Source organism: Malurus melanocephalus, unplaced genomic scaffold, assembly GCF_030028575.1.
Source record: "Malurus melanocephalus ecotype Western Australia unplaced genomic scaffold, MMel_1.1 scaffold_715, whole genome shotgun sequence".
Taxonomy (NCBI): domain Eukaryota; kingdom Metazoa; phylum Chordata; class Aves; order Passeriformes; family Maluridae; genus Malurus; species Malurus melanocephalus.
Window position 1 is genome coordinate 237,116 of NW_026623947.1, and position 22,813 is coordinate 259,928.

The 22,813-nt window shown below is 36.0% G+C and overlaps 1 protein-coding gene across 2 annotated transcripts in view; it reads right to left on the reverse strand.

Annotated features, from left to right (window-relative positions):
* PIK3C3 (phosphatidylinositol 3-kinase catalytic subunit type 3) overlaps positions 1-22,813 on the reverse strand; it is a 67,238-nt gene that overhangs the window by 30,966 nt on the left and 13,459 nt on the right. The window contains exons 7-20 of one of the 2 annotated variants that reach the window (XM_057384527.1): positions 18,288-18,359; positions 17,098-17,202; positions 16,530-16,622; positions 16,164-16,349; positions 14,739-14,893; positions 13,407-13,494; positions 12,160-12,227; positions 9,059-9,164; positions 8,063-8,179; positions 6,404-6,535; positions 4,527-4,655; positions 4,132-4,201; positions 3,476-3,540; positions 557-641 (exon numbers count right to left, since the gene is read on the reverse strand). In XM_057384527.1, the coding sequence (XP_057240510.1) occupies positions 557-641; positions 3,476-3,540; positions 4,132-4,201; positions 4,527-4,655; positions 6,404-6,535; positions 8,063-8,179; positions 9,059-9,164; positions 12,160-12,227; positions 13,407-13,494; positions 14,739-14,893; positions 16,164-16,349; positions 16,530-16,622; positions 17,098-17,202; positions 18,288-18,359 (1,471 nt within the window). The remainder of the gene's footprint in view (positions 1-556; positions 642-3,475; positions 3,541-4,131; positions 4,202-4,526; positions 4,656-6,403; positions 6,536-8,062; positions 8,180-9,058; positions 9,165-12,159; positions 12,228-13,406; positions 13,495-14,738; positions 14,894-16,163; positions 16,350-16,529; positions 16,623-17,097; positions 17,203-18,287; positions 18,360-22,813) is intronic. The other variant, XM_057384528.1, reaches the window with a different exon arrangement.

A 22,813-nucleotide genomic window follows, 5' to 3' on the forward strand; every position in this document is an offset into this window, starting at 1 on the left:
ACCTGTTCTAAAGTCTGGAGCACCAAAAAGAGAAAAGGAAAGGAGAAGATACTGTGGAGTCACACCTGAATTCCCTTTTTCTTTTTTTTTTTGTTAGAATGAAGGTCCTTTTTTAATTTTATGGATAGCAAATGTGATGTTTTAATATGGCCATATTTTATCTGGTTTACTGGACAAGAACTACAATACCTCTTTTCCTTGTCATATAAATGTAACCACAGCCCCTAAAACCCCTGATGTTTTTCAAAACCTGTCAGAGTTTTGACACAGATTAATCATTATATGAACGCTTTACATGTCCCTGSTTTATGAAGACCCCAATTCACAATGCAGAGAGGACAGAGGTGGAMAGCAAAGAGTATTTAACTCTTATTCTTCTTTAAAAACCACCCAGAGCAGATTTGTGTCTGACATGCCAGGCTCAAAAAGAGTTTCTTCACAGGATTTCTGACAGCAAGTASGTTTGCAGTCACCTAAACTGAAATACATTATACCTCATCTGCCACACAGTTCAGGCTGCACCTAAGAAGTTAGAAGCTATTAGACTGTAACTCACCACAGCTCTTAACATACGTGTCCATCACCTCTGCACTGATTCCATGAGGGCCAGTCTCACTAGGGGCATGTTTCCTGAAGAARTTCTGGAGAGAATGCCATGAAGATATTTAGTTATTCCACATGATATGAAACTGGGTCTTTAGAAAAAGAAAAAAACAACTTAAAWCAAGACCACACACGGCCACTACTACAATCCGTTAAACTAAAAACCACCTAGTGAGATTTAATTTAGTATTGTTTTATTTATATTGTCTCAATCATCACATTCTTGCAATTGAAAAGCATTTTCCTTTATTAAATGTTTCAAAAAACTAACAATGCACTTTAAAGTTACTAATCAGTAATTATGAGTGACAATCCTTCCACTGTGAACTGTTTAGGTCGTATCAACAAAAACTAAAACAGGATTAAAACAAAAACTAAAACAGGATTAGCAGTCCTGCTTTACAGCTACATTTGGGGAACATGCTCTTACAGGGTTTATCATCCTTATATGTACCCCTGCTCCTCAATTAAACCAACTACTGCTGTTGAATCTRAGAAGAAAATAAGCCTAAATCACCAAATGGAAACTTCAGATTTCCTGTGAAATGTGGACAGGGCCAAGCAGTACTCCCATCAGTCAAAAGAAAGCTCTTCTTGAGTAAAAGAAAACTCAATTACATCCAAGCCTAAGAAAAGTTTTTTCCAGTAAGCACTGTAATCTAAGGAAGCACTGTAAAAGGACTGTGGTAGTTCGCTCGATGGCATGTGACTAAAATCCTAATGAAAAATTAGGACAATTGCATCAATGAAATTCTAAAACATTAACTAATTTTAAGGCTGTTAAAAGAAGTAACACTGAAACATGAAAACACCTTTTCTTTCCTGCAGATCTGCATTTTACCAGGCAGTACTGGATTATTTGCTTTAAATCTTTTCAGCAGTTMATGTTTACATACAATGCTCATCTTTACTAGAACATTGCTCCCAGGCACACCACAGCCCAGGGCAAAGCTGACTGACATAGCTCAGATTTAGACCAAATCAGAAGGACTGGAATGGTTCYAGAATTAGCCCATCCTCACTGCTACAGTATCACAGTGATCTGCAGCCTACAATCACACCCAGCAGGCAACATACTATTTCAAAAATTTTCTTTTTTCTAACCTTTATTTCAAGATACTGTTTGATCTCATTTGCAGAAGTAGTACTGGTCAATKAAAACTATGAAGATTTAAATAACTTCTTCCCAAAGAGAATCTTTATTGACAAAACTGGTGAGGGTGGGCCACCACGTCCTTACAACTCTGTTGCATTTAGAAATATTTTAGGAGCTGAAAAACTAAAAATGAAATAACTACATTTCCTAAAACCTGACATTTCTGAGGATTATAGTTTTGCATCTGTCTGTATTTACTTAATATATTTTTCTATGATATTTTCTTTCTCCAACACTGTCAGTTCCACTGTCAATTCTAATACAATGGAACTGATGCTTGCCTGTGAAGTCCCACRGGATTTGGAGGGATAGCCCAAGAAGAAATTACTCAATGAAGACAGTAAAGTAACTGCCTCTGAGAAATCCAAAATGAATTTCAAAAAGAGTAAACCAAACTTCCACTACTCCTAGAAGTGTTCAGTTACTTTTTATTGCCTTGGCCTACAATGCCCAACTATTTTATCATGCCTCAGCAAAGGAAATCTCATTCTCTTGGCTCACTGTCTATTTAGATTAATAATTCTTCAAAGGAATAATTGCTCCTTTTGTCTGCACAGCAACTGAAACAATAGGGCATCTATATCCAGCCATAATATGATGTCATAAGTAATTGAAAAATAAGAGTTACACAGGCATTTCTAAATGAATTAATTTATGAATTCATACAATAGACTAAATTATGAATAGTATACTTCCCAAATTACAAAGGATTAAGAAAGCATGTTACAATCTGTGTGATTATTGACTATGCAGATACAGCTTATCACAACCTTTACAGAACAGAAAACAAAATAAAAAMCGTTATGCAACTTGACGCTAGTCACTGATTAACAATAACCATTTTTTATCTGTGGCAAGTATTTGGTAAGCTTATTTGCTAAGAAAATGATAATGAAAAATTATAAACAATTTTAATCTTCATATTTTTAATGTATGTATTTTATAGGACCTGACAGCTAGTTTGTTTTGGCTCACAGTAAAGTGAGCTACAAACAAATGTAAACTTCTGTATCATTTACAAAAAAAGCCTATGACAAAGCAAATCCAAATAAATATGCTCTATTTTCATTAAAAAAATTATTAGTTTTTCATCTCATATAGCAATTTGGTATATTTTTTTATCCAGCTATATTTATCTCAACCAGCAGAGCTCTGGTATATAGCTTGTGTGCTGTGTTTGAAACCAGTATGAGTTTTGTGTGMCACAGTTCAGTTGTATCCCCACTCAATTCCACGATAATTAAGAAAATCTGCTAAAAAAAAMCAAGTTATACCTCCACTATTGCAGAGAAACAGGCCTCAGGAATTATAGAAAGTAATTATTTAGTTGTCTCAGCCAAAAAAAAACAAACTTTGAAATGGTGTCAAGTCAAAACCAATGAATGAAAGACAAACTCCAAAACAAATAGTGCAGAAAAAAGTGTCAGGTATCTTCYACTATCACGGAAAAGCCAGAATTTTAGTACCGTAACTAAATTGAACAGTAATTTATTTAAAAAGTGTTACTTTCAGAACATGAGATACTCAAGTGATTATTTATGAACATCTCTACAAAGCAATACATCTGCCACAATAACCCCAAATGTTTCTAGCTATAATTTGTCTTCTAACAGATCAAAAAATCAGCTGAGAGACTAAAAGATTTTGCATGAGATCTAAGCCTGTAGCTTACACATTTTTGATCAGAAGACAACTCACAACTTCCCCATCACATACCTGTATAGTCTCCTCAGAGTTAAGAACTTCAGCAACTGGTACTGATGGAATAAACTGCATGAAGCCTGTGAAGARAACAGCCAAAAAAGAAAATTTCCAGCGCACAGAACTTTCAAKCTACTCTGTAATACATGCTTACAAATGGACAGCACCCTTAGACAGTCATTCAACTTCTCACAGGAAAAAAACCCCATTCTGTTGTACCACGCTCCAATCTCCTACCTGCAATACTTTCAAAACACTTTGCCATTAGCACCAAATTACCTGGTAAAAGATGTGTTGTTACAAGTTTTCAGCATAAGAGAAAGTATGTTGATGGCTTTAGGTCCATTTATCCAGAATGGACCTAAAAGTAACCAAGTTTGGTTTTTTTTTTCTCCTCCATTTAATGAAAACATCTCTGAATAGAAGTGGTAAGTTATTTGTTTATGATCACACAGCAAGCCAGCAGCAAAGAYTGATAACTACTGATTGACACATATTCCTAAATGCAGACCAAGCTTCCTTTATGAAGATATTTTAGTCCTATGGAATATGGTGGTGACTCAGATTGTTTACTTCCACGGCTTACACTGTGACAAGACTTTCTTACACACTAAATAMAGGGAGGAGATTCTTCTCCATACYGTATTTTTAGGAAATAAATGCATACATACCATGTTTAGTACTAGTTGCCAGCACTTTATAGGGTGTCAGCTTCAAATCCAGATTCTCTTTTCTTAGCAGCTGGAAAAYAACAACATAAAACAGCAAAGATGAATGCAAACAAAAAGGCAGTTTGTGTTACTAAAAAGATGAGTATTGGACATTGATCTCCACTGTTCCTCACTGAAACTGATAATGAGTGAAAGCCTGATCGGCAATTCTTTTTTTTTTCCCCTTAATCTACACATGGTAATTGCATGTCTATAAAGAATAAAGACACCCAGAGATCTGAGAACTCTGGAATGTATTAGCAATATAAGCTGCATTAACAGTGCTTAACAGTCTTGCTTTTGACAAAGAAAATCAAGAAAACAGAAAGACAAGGATGTCGATTAATAATTCTCACCTTATCCATGAGTGAAATAATCTGAAGAATAAGTTGATCTTGACGTAAATCATCACCATGCTTAAAAATTACAGGATATTTGCCTCCATCTTCTGTCTTGAAGAATAACTGAGCAGGCATTAAGGCACTCTGGAAGAAAGGAAATATTCTATTAAGCTGGTTCACAGTAGTGCTCATATTAACACATCACTACAATAGAGCTCAGAAATACAAGTCATTGCATTGTATTTGCATTGTCTCAATGGTTAAGAGTGTACTATTTCCAATTACCAAAAGTATAATTGTATTTCAAAAAGAAAAACACCTTAATGCTTTCCTTTCCTGCACCCCCAGTGTAGCAGAAGAGGAAAGGACAGAAGTACTCAATTTTTTTTTCTGGGCACACGCAACTCCAGTCAACAAAAAAGCACTATGCAAAAGGTCACAACAAAACAAATTTAAACTGATCAGATCAAAACCAGACACATTTATAGGATAAGCAATGAAGAATTCCTAAGGGCAAGTCATCTTAACAATTAATTGCTTCCTTAATCTATTTAGCAAAAGCAAAAATGCCTTTTTACATTATTGTTTGAGAAAGCCCATTTAATTGTTTATTATTTTTCTGTATAAAATGGGTCCATTACCTACATGACTGATATAATCTATTGCAACTGACCAAGTCACTTCCCTCCAAAGCAAACAAAATAAAAAAATCGAGTTTAATAATGAGCACTTAGATTAGATTTTCATATTAATATCCCAAAATTATTAAGTTCCAGAAATAAAGGCAAAATTATTCTTTACATAGTCCTACAAAAGCTAACGTGATGTCCAAGGGCACCCAAAATTAATCATTCTTCCTTTTTTAAGTCTGCTTTTTACCCCATAGCCCTGAATGAGATATTAAATGGAAATATACAATCTTTCAGGATCAGCAGAAGAAAAAAAAAATCATGATTTTGAAACAAGTTACATGTCACATTTTTGGTACTACATTTTTTGCATAGCAACAGAAGACCAATATGCAAAAGACTGCCTTGAGTTTGCCCTGGAGAACAATCATAGTCACACAAAATGATAACTCAAGTTTGCAGAAATTTGCTTTCCTGAAGAAAAATCTTTTCAATGTTGCCTTCAACCAGAGGTGCAAGAGGCATGCAACTGCAAAACGGACTAACTTGGTACAGAAAGAAGCAAGCTAAAACTGGTAAAAAACAATGCAAAAAATATTCACCTCTGATTTTAAGTAAATTCAAATTATAACACTGTCAACAAGCAGCCTGATGAAACTACTCAGCTTAATAAATTTAGGACCTATTAGAGGTGACAGACTAAYACTGGCTGTCATAGCAGCTTGTATGAATTTTTTAACTGGCAGAGAAAGCCTCCTGGACATAGGCCCAACTTAAAAGCAAATTTTGGTCATCTTAAAATTAGATTGTAGTCACCTACAGGAATTGAAAGCAAATTCATAAAAATGTCCAACAACACTAAGCAAAGGCAACTTACATTTCAAGCAGTATAATAAGAAAAATACCCTCAGCCTTTTTAACAGTACATTGATTATTTATTATGTGGTAACAAGCAGCTGCTTCAGACTGGTTTAAGGAATTACCAACCATGGGGATAATGGATTTATCTGTCAGCTGACTGCAGCTCCATGAAATGCACCTCCTTTAGTGCTTTCCACTCTCTATAAACTTAACCTGCTTTAAAGTTTGAAACTTTAAATTCAAAAACAAAGTAAGGAGTTGTTTAACCACTTTAAGAGCAYGCTACAATTACATTACACAGCCTGGACTATGTCTGTCCCTTTAAATCTTTCAACTGATGTTTCTAAGCTTAGTGCTCACAAGATTTGTTTGTATTTCAGCTGTTCAGAAGAYCCCATTTACCTTGAAGAGCGTGGCTTTTTCAGGGATTATTCCTTTAATTTTCACCTGAGGTTCCAGAGGAAGTGGAATAAGTTCCATATCTGCTAAATTCATCTTTTCATTATCAGCTAACAATGCCTGCAGCCTCTCATTCTAAAATAATGAAAATTTGTTTAAGAAAAGAACTCACAAAACATAAAACACATAGTATGTATAGATGAAGTCCATAAACACAAGATGCATTTAATTTAACTTAATTTATTCAATTCTTTATATGTACAAAACATCAAGGTTTCACACCTAAAATTCAGGAAAATAAAAATATTCTCTTTACAGTAATTTGAATAACAAAAGAGATATTCCACYTAGTGTTAGTATAGTCAATTTGGTAAGTTCCAGATATAAGTCTTAGAAAAACTAATTTCTAAATTGCCTGCACAAGTCACAGAATTATTTGTTTTCCATACCAAAATTAAATGCTAGTTATTTTTCAGATATTGATTCAAATCTAACTCAAATGTTATACTACTCACTTCCACCAAAGAATTCCCTACCACCAAGGAACCAAATAGCCAATGGCTTACGCTGATCTGATTTCCAGGCTTGCTCTGAAGTCCTACATCTGTTGTTCTCAGAAACACAACACAMATCCACTTTTGAGAACTTTACATTTGGTGTCATATATAATAAAGGYTGAATACAATAAAGCCTCTAGCCTTTTCCTTACCGAATATAAAAAGACACAGACACCAAGGAAGCCCACAACTGCTAGGAATAGTTTTAGTGATTGACTGCTGCTAGCCAGATTGCAATCCAAAAGTAAAAAACAAGTGTTTCTTAGTTTTATAGAAATTTCCTGAAAGAAAATATGACTAAATGCCACCAATGTATTGCACAGCAGGAAAAAACGGAACCTTGCAAATGGAAAAATTCTCCTCCTCTTTTAATGATTATGCCTTTATTACTGATACAGAGAAGAAGTTGCCTCACTTTTTGTTAGTGTTTTATTTTTCTACAAAAATATACCCCAAACATTTAAAGAAAGTGACAGAAAGCATCCCACTGAAAGATCCATGCTTAAAAATACTGATGTGTGTCAAAGGAAAAGATAAAAAACAAAGTCCCTCTGCCATTTCCTCCCATACTAACATTTCAGATTGACTTAAAATACTTTCATTAAGAAGGACAAAGATTCTTAAAATGTATGTATGATAGAAAGCCATTTCCTCAAAACCCAACAGAAAGCAGAGTTCTCATAAACACATACCTTACAGAAGAACAGTTTTGTTGCTCTTGGAACAAATGAAACCTTGCTGCTAACTGACTGTCCCTATCTATCCTGGCATATTACTCACATCATAATAACCTGATACTTTCCAACATCCCCCACAACTTGCTCAGTTTTATCAACTTCTTCATTATTCTCACATCTTCCTTTTGCCAAAATACCCCTAGAGTGTTCTCAAGGGCCTCTTCTGTTTCTTATCTACAAAATTTACAACCGCTTTGGAACTTCAACCTATCAAAACCTTTCCAATTGTTTGTTATGGTTAACCAAAACTATTACAGAATGATGCACATCTGTTATAAATCTCAGTAATAAGGAATGTCAGTGAATAGCTAACATTTCTATCCATTGTCAAATTCAAGCCAAAGACAGGTTTTCCAACCTTCAGTTACCTTTTTCTTACGATTCCCACTTTCACGCTGCACTGCCTTCATTACRTGAACCAACCGATCTACAAATGTCTGCTGGGCTGCCAACAGCGAGCGCATAACTCTGACAGACTTATCACCCTAAGAGAATGAAAAGAAACAAAATTAGTTCCTTGTTCAGTAATTATTTTATCTGGAAATCATTCCTTTGTTCTTAGACTTTTGTGCTTTTAAGAGGTTAAGTGAATAATGATCAATTTCCCATCAATTCAAAAGGTATTTTCTGTACAACACAATCACAGTCACTGTAGCTGGCCATCAATTATCTGACCTAACAGAGCACTTCAATTTGCTTCAACAATTTCAGTGGTGAACAGTCATGCATGACAAAGCTATTCACACAGCCAAAGTAAGTTAGTAAGAGCAAGTGTGAAATATTCTTATGAAGCGCAAGAGTCAGATCTAAGCAACGCCACTAAAATTGGAAATAATATTAAGTGTGAGATACATGAAAATGAGGAAGGACTGCACATCTGCTATGAAGTAAATCTTCCAATTCACAGACGTTTTTTGGCTTTTAGCTTTTTTTCCCTGCTGCTCCAACACCCTCTGCTGCCGAGAGAAAGAACAGCAAGTGCTGTTTCTCGGTTCCAGATGGGTCTCTCCACTTGCACTTGAAGGAGGTTTACAAGAAATAGTAAATAAACCAGACTGATGACACAAGGGTTTTAGAAAGTTTTAGACCCACAGTAAGGCAGAGGATTTTAGAACCAGTATGTTACTAGCAGAAGAGAGAAACAAAAGAGAGAAACTTCTCTCAATATTTGTTCTTTTCTTTTTTGGTAGTGTCTTTGGTTTACTAAAAATGTAAAATTCAAGCAGAAGCGGAAGCTTTTATAAAATTTCAGTGCATGTGACATACATACACAAAACCCCCCAACTTAACCTCTTAGACACCTTCACTTTTTGAGCGAAGGACTATAGCAAACCACTACATACTTCCTTACACACAGCCATTACCTTCAGCAAAGCCTGACTGAATCGTCTCATCACATTTAAGTACATTTCGTGAGTCTTTGGGTCCCTCTGCTGAGTATCTTGGTCTTCACACTCCACTATTACATACCTGCAGCATAAAAATAAGCCAAGTTATACCCTACTCTTGGTGCTACACAATTTGAGTGAAACACGGTAGCCCTGTATATGAGACCTGGAACTAAAAATGAAGACAGATCTTTAAACGAGATCTTTAGCTCAACCAACAGCTGAACCCTTCCAAATTGCACAGTCCCAAATTCTGTTTGTATCAGGACAGTCTGTCAAAGTTCCAATGGTTTTTCAGTTACAGTGAAGTGTCATAACTCAAACAGGACATGTCTGAAGCCCAAATCATAGGAACACTCCAGCCAAAAAGCACAACTCAGCATGTTTTCCACTGATACTACCTGCTGTGTAATGTAGTGATTGCAAACGTGTTATTCAAGAGTATCTGCAAACACAAAGAGAATTTCACCCTACCTGCTCCCTATTTTGCCATCAGAAATGGTGGAAGAAAATATATTTTYCCTAGCACAGCTCCGCAGTGTCTACACGCCAGAATTTTTGTTTCTAAAATTATGAATCCGGTATAAGATTTCATAGTACCATCTGGAACAGTTATACTGAAAATTTATTTTGATGTTAAGCAGTCATTTGGAATGCTTTTGTGTTGATTTCTTGCAACACTGACAAGCAAGAAGATTTTCATTCTTTTAATCAGTGTATCTCCTAGTACTACCAGCAAAAATATGCAATAAACATATAATAAAGTAAAAATACATAATAACCACTATTAGAAACAGAAGAAATTAGCGTGTCAGTCCATTTTCAAGCACTGCAAAAAAGTGACTAATTCARGAAATTCTCTTGGACTTGGCATTGACAGCAAGAATTACACCTTCCTTATGTWCTTGTGCAGAATCCCTTTGTGACAGAGTAATTGTGAGACAAGACTAGAGGTGTGTCATTTCAGCTGAACAGGTCTGAGTAGTATTACTTAAAATTACACAATATATTATATCCATTAGAATAAGACATATGTAACTTACTCCATGTGTATAACCCAAACGAAATCCATAACTAAAGATTCCTTCTAGGGCCTTGCTAATGCACTGTTATAGACAGCTCTCTCATGAATATGTGCATAAAAGTAAGTCCACATTCACTAAGTCTATAAACCTAAACTTTAAGGAAAAGGGGACGTAATGAACTGAAATGTGCCATTTTCATCTTCATTTGTTAAAAAGCCCTAGACAGTTTCTCAAAGCTATCTTGAAACAAGGAATAAGAATAATGCTTCATACTTGGGTAGGTGTCTCATATGTCCAAAGAGGAGACAGAAAAAGCAGTAGCACTGACTTCTGAGGCCACTGTTAAAGGATAGGATAGCTTTACAATGATAAGTGACTGAGCAGAAGGTTTCATTTTCAAGGGTTATTGTACTTTTTCCATTGATTATTTTAGGTGCATGCTGTGTCTGGATASTTGAAACATACAATTGATCAGCAGCCATGAGGATTTATGGCTACGTCAGCTCAAACAGTGGCTGYAACATTTGTATTTTGTCACTGAGAAATTGAGATGTCTGGAAAGAAAACAAAGAATAAATTGACTAAGATTTTTGGCTTGGTGGAMTTTTTTATTTGTTTTGTTGAATTAATTTTATTTCTAAGTTGTAAGGTGAAAACTTCACAGAGTTATGGATGTTTGAAGTTTCTGTTGACTGAGTGAGATGTTGCTGAAATGTAAAAGAACAGTTCCTATAAACCAGATAGAAATAAGCTAAGCTACGAAAACTTGTCTTAATGAAGAATATTTGATTAGATCAGGCACTTGGATTCTACTCACACCAATTCAGCCTGMAATTATTTTAATAATTTATATTTAATAGCAGTTTTTAATGAAGCCGAACATTGTATTTGGCCACTGTAACAGAAATACTATTTCTGTTGCAAATGTATGTAAGTCATGCACTTAAGTATCTTAAAATTCAAGCCACTAAAATATAATTAAACAGTAAAATGGTTCGTTTATATGTTTCTTGTAATAATTTTCTAAGAAGTTTGTTATGTTTACCTCACATACCACATTTAATTCACAATTCACAACTTAYCTGTGTTTTAGTGTGCTCTTAGCACACTAAAATTTGATCCTATGCATTATTTTTAGTTATTTGATGCAGCTATAAAGGCTACAAATGAGAATCATATGACTTAAATGTAGCCATGTCAAAGGCTCCTAGGTTCTTGCTTTTAAAATAYTTGTGTATATACAAGCAAATAGCTGTGATTGTTGTGCATATGCAGATATCTGTACATTGATACACACACAGACACACACGTCCATACACTACAGCTCTACTCATCTCAGCTTGCTTCAAATGAGAAAATTCCTACCTGCAAATGCTTGCTTGGAAGGCTTTCAGAATAGTAGTGTAGGCATTTGGTTTAAYTCTTAAACCACAGAGCTGAGACAAGATCCTAAGCTAAGCAATCCTATCTCTGTGCCATATAGATGAACTAAAATTTATAACTTAAATATCAGTTCCCCCTTAAGAATATACGTATCTGCAATGACATTTTGTTTATGCTCCTAACCACAAATGGAATTTAAAAAAAACTAATTAGGTTACAAAAAAAAATAAATTAGTCCTTTATGAACCTTCATAAAATACATCTTTGATTAATATTTAAGTGCATAACTTCAAAATTCTAGCCAACGTTGTCAAAAATTAGAAGCATGAACCAGACTGCAAGGCAAAGCAAAAGTGAACTCAATCTCCTACTCAACACTTTCAACAACTTGAATGACAACTTTTAACAGTTAGGTTGCTTTTAGTAACATTGYACTTAATGTCCTAGACATGACCTTCCTCTGTCTAACAGTAAAGCTTATTTTTGCATTTTAAAAGCTTCYTTTATAAATTACTGTGTTCAAACGAGTATTGTTTTAAATCTACTACTTCACCCTGAGAAAAACTGAGATTGTGAAGCTCTCAAGTAAACTTTTGCTGAGTATCTTGTGCGCGTTACAGCTTTGATTTCAGKTAGACATTGATACAGCATAAACAATTTCTTACATACCAGTACAAGTAGTTTGCCAGCGTGGAATTTTTGCATGCCCGTGATATCAAAAAAGTGCAAAGGTCTTGCTGGAAGGGATTTAAGAAGATTAAAAAAAAAAAGTTATAAAGAAACTTAAGCATCTAAGAGAGAGACAAAGACAAGGAAAAAAATACCAAGCAAATATAAGAGTTTTGAAAGATATACTCCCTTCTAAAATCTGAATCYAATCCAACCTAATATTTAAACAATATTAGTTTAAATATTACTTCAAATCTAGCAATACCACTATAAGTAAAACCACTATAAGTAAAAGGTCTGCTCCTCCACTAATACATTTATCAAAATATAAAAAAGCACATGATGTTCTCCAAAAAGAAACCTTTAATGTACCTTCTATTCATGTTACTCTTTCCTCCTATGCAACTACATCTTGCTGTAAATGCTGTAAAATTCAACCCCGAAGGAGATTTCCCACTCTGTTTTGTATCCAGAGCATCTAACAATCTTGAAGATGTTCTACATTTTCAGAAAACAAATCTGTATAGGATACACAGCATTAAGGTGCTGCTTAAAGCTAGCAAGAAATCTGTGTGTCTTTACCGACATGCTAAATTTAAGGCTTACTTTCTATGCAATATTAAGACTCAAATAGAACAATTTGCAACAGGGAACATATCTTTAGTTCAAAGATCAATTTATCTGCATTTCAGATTAAAATCTAATTCCCTCAACWTGTCTTTCCTCCAGTCCCATTCTCATTACTCTAATTCTGGCATAAACTGAATATAGTCCTTGGCAGAAGTAAATCAACACAGTGTCTCACTTAGGTTCAAAAAAGATGACATGCCAAAGAATATGGCTATAGAAAGGATTTCAGAAACTGAAATATTTGGATAACTGTTTTCTATTAAAAGACTATTTTAAAACACCTGGAACACATCCAGTTGTCAGTGTCTTATCAGTAGATGATAGTCTCTGCCGTAATGTTTTTCTTTACAGAAGAGTACTTTAATTTCATGAAGTATTCAATTTCCAGTTCCCCAATTTTGGATACGGTGATCATGTAYATAAATAGATGCCCTGTAAAAAAATTCAGTTAAGCTACTACTATTTTCTTAGCATTTACCTTACATTTATACTCTTTGGGTACTTGAAATATTTARWMRGATACACCTGAAGGATCCAAATATTCACAAACAAAAGCAAGAAACAGTACCAGGTCACCAGAAAAGTACAATAAATACAAGGTAAATAATCTGACTTACTTCAAGGTTATCACTTTCTGCAGCYTCCCTTATCTTAGAAATAAGAGATGAAGCGGAAGCAGGTACAACAGGACTCATAATCTGGGAACTACAAAAAGAAAAGCATATAATTGGCATGATTCAAAGCTCTTGCTCGGAGGCCAGGGAGCATGCATGGAAATCGCAATGAATTTCACTTCCAMGGCATAATAAATTCAGAAAAGTGGAAGAGAAGTATCTTTGAAGGTATCATCCCAACTCTGTTTCAGAACAAACTGCATGAACAGCAACTTTAACAGCTGCAGTTCCTGAAAACCACAAAAATCTGTGCCTGGAGAGCTATACAGTTTATGCCTGTGAAGGAYATTCACTTACAACAAACTTTGCATTTCATTTCATCTTCCACACAAAATAAGCAGACATAAATAGGAATTTAACAAATCTGCACTTTCAGGAGGTTTTTTTTCAAATGTTCTAAGATGAAACTGCTAATACACAACACCTGCAAGTACTAGTCTTTGAAATGCAACTACACATAACAGAGTAGAAAAATGCTTATTTGCCAGGCAAAGCATTCAGACAGYAAAATTACCTGAAAGGAAGTAATTAAACATCTCTCCTAACATCTAAGTATCATTGCAGCCTGAAAATACACCACACATCCCACCACACCCACTTTACAGCATCACAGGAGCAAGACCAATGAAAAACTGYAGAATTGTAACACAAAAAATACACCCTGCTGATACAAGTCCTTAGAAGCTTAAGACTAAAAATCCTGAAAATCTGTAATGAATATTCACAGAAGACTTTCGTTACCAAGTTTGCATTTTGCTTAATACTTTTTTAGATATCTCAGTTTTTCTTTCAAATTCCTTCAAGTATAGGAAGAGTGCTTCCCCATGTTCCCTGTACCATTTTTGCTGCAGGATGAAATTTCTTTCCACTTCAGATTCATTGGATCCAKAAGTTATTTTAGATCCACATTCTCTGATGAAAGTGGGAAGTGGAACCTCATGWAACTTCAGTGAAGACATCCTAACTTTTTAAGCACAGAAGAAAGCAACCAGTGTTTTTCCTGCTCTGCAGAAGTTTTCTTCCTTTTGTGTAGTAAGGTCAAAGGCCACAACTTTTAACACTGCTTGCCCTGCAAACTATGCGCAATCAGGAAATACATTATAGGACTGTTCAGGGTTTGCTAGTTTTTTTTTTGTTTGGGTTTTTTTTTTTTAATGCTTCACATTATAAAATAAAATGCTGAATATGCAATGCTCCCCTAAAAAAGAAGAAAGAATTTGATGGCTTAGAATGTCATATGATTCTGTCTCTCTGCTCAAAGTCAAAGCTTCTTACCTGTCTATTTCTGAAGCATTAGTTCCAGATGTTGTCATCGTTTCTGACATGGAACCTTGACTGTCCCTCTTGCTAGGCTCCAGGCCATTCTTTATGTCATCAAAGTTTTCATATTTCAATGCCTGGACTAACTGTAGCAGGTACATCAGCAAATCCTCATGAAGGAAAAAAAAATCAAAGTAAAATAAGSATGTTAGTTAAAGCAAACTAGAACTCCTTCTGTTTTGAAAATTCTAATTTACAGTCAAACTTAGTCATGATTTAGTGACCTCTAACAACACAGAAACTGAGGTTGCTCCCTAACAAGCAATATACATTAACAAAAGTGGTATTGGATAGAGACTACTGCTGTGTCACTCAAAGAGAGTAAGTGCTAATTCAGTGGACATTTAAATGCAATTACTACTTAAAAATTCTCTTCCGTTAAAATGYCCTAATTGCTTCCAGCATCTATACAATAAAGATTTCAATTTGTGTTTCCCAAGAAGCAAAAGCAAATGTAAAATCTGAACTATAGTATCAAGAAAGGAGATTCTCCCCTCTCTTATGGACTATTTCTTAGAAATCTTTTGTGTAGCTGGGGATCTAAGAGAAAAAAACACATATTTAATCTATTTTAGATTGACGAACAGAATTTTACCCATTTGCTGTTTAAAATGAACTCATTGCCTCTACTATTAAACTTGTTCAGTCTAGTTATCTTACAATACTTTGCAAAACATACATTTTTAAAYTCAAGGCAGTATATGACCTTGACTATTGAAGTAGGCTTGAAAAAAAATATGATATATTTATGCTCCCTATTTTAAATTGTTGATTGCCAAGGAYTCAAGAGTTATGGTAATACATTCAAACCTGGGTTTGCCTTTTTCTTTAACTATCAAAAGAAAATAAAATACATAAATCACTGAAATTTAACAGATTAGATTCTATTAAGTGGGSTCTATTCATAATCACAGCTCATCCAAGTCTAATCAGTACACAATTAGAAACACCTTATTTCCACAGATGCTTTTCTACTCATTTTCTTTAGCAAAGGAGTATGATGATACACTGCTTCAATTCACCAGATGGATCTACTGAAAATCCTTCAGTTGACGATTTAAGTTCTGAGCACTGCTGAAGGTTAATACTTAAAATTTATCACTGGTTTGGTGAGAGCATATCATTGTTTTACTTTGTTTAACGAAACCAGTTACCACTGGCTGTTCATGCTAAGACAATTGTCAATGYGTGACACTTAATAATAGAAAGACCRCTCCACAAAAAGCTTATAATAAATACCAACACAGTGAATCATTTTTTGTTCTCCTTCACTAATATTCACTTAAATGCCTTAAGAAGCAGCAAACATTTCAATGATTCAATGAGACCAAAATCCTGAAATCAGATGACTTTTCCATGTACCCATGGACTGGTGAATACCTCATCATCAGCCTGCTGAAGCCTGGCCACAGCATAGCGCCGCACTGTTGGGTTGGTGAAGTGAGATGACAGAAGCTCTAGAGAGTCCTCCACATCCATGGGCTTCCACTTGCCCAGCAGCTCCAGGGCTTGCTTTGCCTCTTGTGCTAGATTCCAGTTGACACATTTCAGGAATTTTGTCAAGGCCTAAATAGGAGATTGGACAATTCATCAGTAAAACGCCAGTCTAAATAAGTTATTTCGAAATTAGTGTCTCACATCAAGGTAGATCTAGATTCAGATTATACTCACATAAGCACAGACCTGGAAAAGCTTACTGATAAAAGTGACAAGGTCCYTTCCAGCCCAAACCATTCGATTACTCACCTTCTCTTGATGAGTAAGGTAGTATCTGAATTTCCACACCAAATCCTGTTCCTCATACGTTAGCTGCTTTGTCGGTGGATAACTCACTATGATCTATTTGATACATAGTCAGAAAGTGAATTTAAGAACATGAACAGGCATAATCAACAAGTTAACAAAGTATATAKTGAGAAAGCACAACACTTGACAACACACAAAAATAGCTAGGGAAAGAAAAGCTTTCCAACAACACAAAGTTATGCTATCACAGTGATGCTCCTCAGTTATGTGGTTGAATGAACAGATGGTACAGGCAAACATACAGATGCTTTAAGTGTACCATTCACACYTATGGCATGCACAAAATACACATTCTTAAAAACTCCTAAAACAGTTTAAAAAAACATGAACAAGCACCTTGTGTTCCTTTCTGAGTAGGCCCTTCTAACTAAGTACTTTAAAAAACACCAAAACATTTCATTAATGATTTTCTAYAAACTGAAAATAACTGTTATTTTGCTTAAATAGTCACCATATATTACCAACCTATCTAATAAAATTGAACTTAGCCATCATGTGACTGACTTACATTAAGCTGATCTCGTGTAGTTGCATTAGGCTTCAGATCATGATCAGAAGGTCCACTTCTTAAGCTTCGAGCAAGTTTGTGATGCTTGCTTTCTACTAAGTTCTCCTAAATGCAGAGGGTAAGTCAGCATTTATAAATCACAAATTTCAGAGAAAATTACTATTGAAACAAAGCCATCCAGGGAAGACTCACCAGTCTCTYGAAAAATGCATGGCAATGAAAATTCAAATCTAAAAGTACAGCATCTTCTGTTTTTTGCCTGTCTGTTTTACAAAGAAAACTCCTTTAAAAGTATGTGATGCATTGCTGAAAGTTTTGAGGGTATGTTTCAGTTTATGACCTAACATTAACAAACCCTGTCTTGCCTTTTGGTGAATTGCTRCAAAATGTAAGCATTTCAGTCAACACATCCATGACTGACAGCACTCAAACGTGCTAGACACTTCATAAACATTTTTCTTTAGGATTATGTTTGTAGCATAAAGCTTTGTATGCAAGAAAAACATCTCAAAAACTTGTCCCACTGTTAATACTGTGTTAGCAACAGTAGGAGCCACAATAGGAGCCACAGTGCCAATGAGATTTCAGCAGCCAAGGCAGTTTCCAGCATTCTCACACTTGCTCTTGCAGTGTTAGATTACACGGTGCTCAAACAGTGTTGCCAGTACAAGCCCACTTACATTAAGGTTCCCAAAGCTGCCAATACCAGTTCCACTGAATTGGCATCCACAATAATGGAAATCTTTTCTAGAACTGTACTTAGGCACTGTCTACATGAAAGACAACATACAAGAGAGTGTAGGGAGAAAATATTTTAACAGAAGAAGTGACCAAGTTACTGAACCAGCCTCTAAATTCTACATTTTTCTTCTTCAGCTCCCTCTTATCTTCCCACCCTCCGACCTCTTTTGCCAATAATCCCCTTCTCTRCTTTCTTACAACTCAGAAGCAAGAGCATTAGATATGGAAAGGAGGTGAACATAAGCATTGAATCAACTCTTGCATTTTAATCTAGCAGCAGCAGGAAAAGCAAAAAAAAACAAAATTCAAACCCACTGATATTTCTCAACTGGTGTAATATATCTTTCCACTGGAAATTTAAAATTGAAAATGGTAAGCTTTCATCTGCATTTAGGAAAAGTTCAACAGTAACTCTTTAATACAGATGRCATTACATGGAGCATGCTTACCACAGACATCTGGGGATCTGGAATCTTAACAATTTCAGGACTTGTTAAAATTGGAGAWGACTCATCACCATCCTGAATGACAAAAAGATGARGGCATATTAAACATCTCAAGTTTTACAAAAAAAAACAATGTATCATATAAATGCACTGTGAACTCTACTACAACGAAAGAATGATGCAACTGCATCTCACTGACTTTTGACAGTTTTATGGGGAAAAAAGGAAATATAAGCAGATTATTTTTCTTGTTTCTGTGCTCTTCCAGGTGATAAACTATGTGCAAGACAGATCGAAGTTCTCCAGAGGAGATGCAGCTTGACAAGTCACTACTATGCTGGCACGCAGGTGAATGGAGAAATTTGCCTCTATTGTCACATGTGTCCTCTGGAAGTACGAAGAGAAAYCAAACCAGACTCTGTATTTCCACCWAACCCAAACAATTTCTTAGGAAAAAACACCAAGTAGCAGAAAATACCTCCTAAAAGTTCAACACAGACCAATACAGCAAGATATATGTGTCTCTACCTATCAGAGATTCTACATGCTTAGAGCCTAACCTGTGCTCCCTAAATAAGGGAAGGGAGAAGCTAGAAGATTCCCATTTAAACCAGAGACAAGAAAAAAAATTAAAGCCTGCCACCACATGACAAAACCAGCAGCTCTATCTTCCAAACACACAGCAGTGTGGTTTTGTGCTTTTTAACCTGAAGAGGGCAACTAAGCATTAATATGAAAGAMCATTTCATTTAAAACACAGAATAAAATAGTTTAACTCAAAATAAAACAAGATCAACATAACAGGTGCTCTGCTATATTCATACTTAGTCTGTTTTCATTTATTTTGTTGGCAGGTCAATTTCAGATCAGAATAATTTTTTTTGACATATCAACACTTCTGTCAGTAACTAGTTTTGAGGTAACTTGTTCAGGTTTCTTTCTATCCCCACCCTCTTTTTTTCCTGCTTTTCCAATCACTTATGCCTCTTGAGATAGCTTTACTTTTATACAGAGGTAACTTTCAAAGGAGAGGTTGTTTCTAGGGGGARAATCATTCATCACTAACAAGGTAAATGAGCTAAAATTGCCAGTAACCTCCCAAGAGAAACCCCTTTTTTTTCCAATTACATAAATTCTGTGTTGCTGACTACAGTAAAATTTCTCTTATTAATAAAATGCTTCTTTAGAAAGACACGTTTGCATTTACTAGTGTCCTATGCCTTTCTGGAGTAACTATTCTACAGTCAGAATAAAAACAGTGAGAACATACCCCTCCTAGTTACAGCAAATAAACATACAGTCTGCCTATGGCTGATGGTASTTACAGAACACAAGCAGGTTGCTTTTCTCATTAGACTTTTAAAAAAAGCATGCATGCAAACWTTGAAGAGGCAAAGTTGACATTTGCTTAAAGTACCTCTGCTCTTAAAAGCATATTGCCTAAATAATAAACTTAGATCTGACCTCACTGCACAGAATTAATAGTATTGAAGTATTTCCATTATAACAAAATACACTGCATCACATCTACGTAACAGTAGACTGAACTGAGCTGCAGTCACAGTGACAGGTCAGCATTCGCACTGTACTAAGTCTCTGCTATCTCACCATGCACAATGTTCACATCATGTTACAGTAGTTTCACAAAATCAAATCATTTAAAAACCAATGACTCTGTTGAGGGTGGGGGAATCTTTCTCTTCATAAACACATACGATGACAAACCAATTTCCATCTACCAATACTTCATCTTTCAATTCAAAACTATGACTTTGCCTTTATAAAAACAACAAAGGATTCCAATGTTCCRATGACAAGTTKCCARTCTGTGAGGAGCCATTTTAAYCTTGGTTCATCTCAACMATGGTTGTCAGTGGCATGTGGGGGAAGGGGTGCACACATGAGRCTTGCAGGACACAGCCAGGAGATGGGCAAAGCCTTGTCTCTGGGGTGACTTTGCCAGGYAACACCTGCCCTGGGGCGGCAGTCAGCAGAGACAGAGAYATKGCACASCCCAGAGATGCTTCTCCAGTGGGATGGTGAAAGGTCTCCACCAATGCACTGCAGAGGAAGGTTGGACTGAGCCAACTGTCTGCTGTCAGCAGGTGGAATTTGGGAGGAGCCAGGGGCCAAAAAAAGTAATGCACCCCTAACTTGGTCACCATGAGCTTTGGGGTTTTTTTGTGYTTTAACCATGATCTTTTGGAGTCTGAACTTTGTTTTTGTTTTTGTTTTTTTTTTTACTATGCTTTTACTGCTAGCTTTGCTGCCAAGCGCTTTGGGGGAGTTTGGTGCTTTTACCACTRGCTTTGCCTCGGGGCTTTGGGGCTGGGGTTTTAGAAACCTGTTTTCTGCCTTTTTCCCTGGCTCCAGCCTGCCTTTTGGCCTTTTTGCCCTCACTAGCTCTCGCTGGCCCCTGCATTCCAGCCCCCTTTAGTGGGCATTACTTCCCCTCGTTTTYATGTTGCCAATAAATGGTTCTCAGATAYRAAGTTTGTCACGGCTGATTTAATTTCGTTCTTGACCRTCCATTAAAAGAACTCCTCRCAGTTCCCCACAGTYGGAACTCGACACCCTCCTTTTAGAAMCTTCRCATAAAAACCTTGGATGAAAAATGTGACACAGGAGGGATTCAGTAGCAACGAGCTACTAAGCTGCTACTAACAAGCACTCAAACTCCACTGAGGCATTTAGAGTATCCACATCCTATGAGGATTCCCTAGGGATAAGCAGTAGTAACTCCCATTGATGTATTTTTCCCTCAGTGAAAAAAATCAGGTACATTTTTAACAAGAAAGCTTTCAACCTAGTAAAAGTGGAGCACCTAGCCCACAATTAGAAGTCTGTGGCAGCCATTAAAAATTCAAAATTTGYTAGGATGAGAATGACTAAAGGACTATCACCTAAAGTATGCTTACTTATGAGACTGAAAAAAAAAATGAGCAAAGCCTTCCACTGTGTCATGTCCAAATGTTTATAAACGAAGATTAAGTAGTTTTTTCCCCAAGACTAATGTTAAAAGAATGATTTGTACACTCATTGCTGGCAACTCTTTTTGGAACCTTTCAAAGGTGATAACTGTTTAAACTCCTTCAATGCAGTCAGATCATGTTGAAGAGTGAAGCTGACAAATTCTAGATACTAAGCCCAAGCACTGGGAAAACCATTCCCAGTGATTCACTGCAYGTCAGAACAAAGGCTTAAGCTCAACTAAAAACTTGTTCTGAAACTAAATTTTTCCAAGCATTGTAGGAGTGACAGGAAGTTTACAGTGTCAGGAGCAAACACCTTGAAAAAGACTTGAATAATGAAATCCCTAAGAAGCCACAATGACATTAGTTGTCCAGTGAAGGATGTCAGCTGTTTAATTACCCTTCTGTAACTGTTTTACCTTGAGAGCATCATGTGCAGCACCACAACCCTGATCGTATATACAAACTTACTAAAACAAACCAGCACCTAAATCAGTGCTTGAATTTGGGCAAGCACATCCTTTTGAAGGGTAGACGGCTTTAGTCCACGTCATGGAAATCTTAGAAATCCCTGACWTCCCCAAGTGCCAACAACCATGTGGGATGTGATGAAAGCCAGACCTGAGCACAAGAACACAGTGCAGACACTGGGCCTTCAGCAGCGCCTTCCCTCAGTGAATCTGCTCCTCTTGGCTGCAACACTTCCCAGCACAGGCAGTACCTGAGATGACCTGCTATTTTGCCACCAGGAAACAAAAGCAACATCAACACTTAACATAACTAACTTGCTTTAAACTGCTGTGTTACAGAGCTCTACAGATATTTCCTTACAACAGTGTGTGTGACCTTACATAAATATTAGAGTCTATTTAAGAGGGTCCACAAAATGTGCAGAATTTTCCAAACCATCAGCATTCTTCTGTATTCTTGCACAAAAAAATAGAAGGACAATGGTACAGACACTACTTTTTCATCCTTTAAATCCATGAAAAGGTCTCTGATAATCAAATATATTTATCTTTTTTAATAAACTGGATGCAGCAGTGTAATCATTTACCCAATGACACGTTTCACTTGAAACCTGCACAAAAATACATTAGTGATAAATGCTGCTGTTATTTRTACTTGGTAAGCCACACTGAATTTCTGCCTAAATGGAGAATCAGAAGTGATGCTGTCATTACTAGCAGATCCTATCCTTCACGTCTTGAGCGCTGTATTAAAATGAAGTTAACACAGAACATGGAAAGAGACACTGCCAMCTCACTTCATTGTAATTGAATGTCGAGTCAAAGAACCTCAAATTCTATCAGCTGCTGTTTAACAGGCTAGTTCTTCCTAAACACTTGAAAACAAATATATCAACAAAACTGTGACAAGTAATCTCCACTTCGACTATCGGTCAAAGGCAGGTGACAACAGAACCTTCTTTCATTATGCTCAGTGCATTGGATTGGTGATGCCCGATACATAGACTGCAGACCGTAATTGGAAGCATGACAAAACTGAGAAAACAGGCATTAATTTATGTACCATTTCCTACTGCTGTCAGAAAAG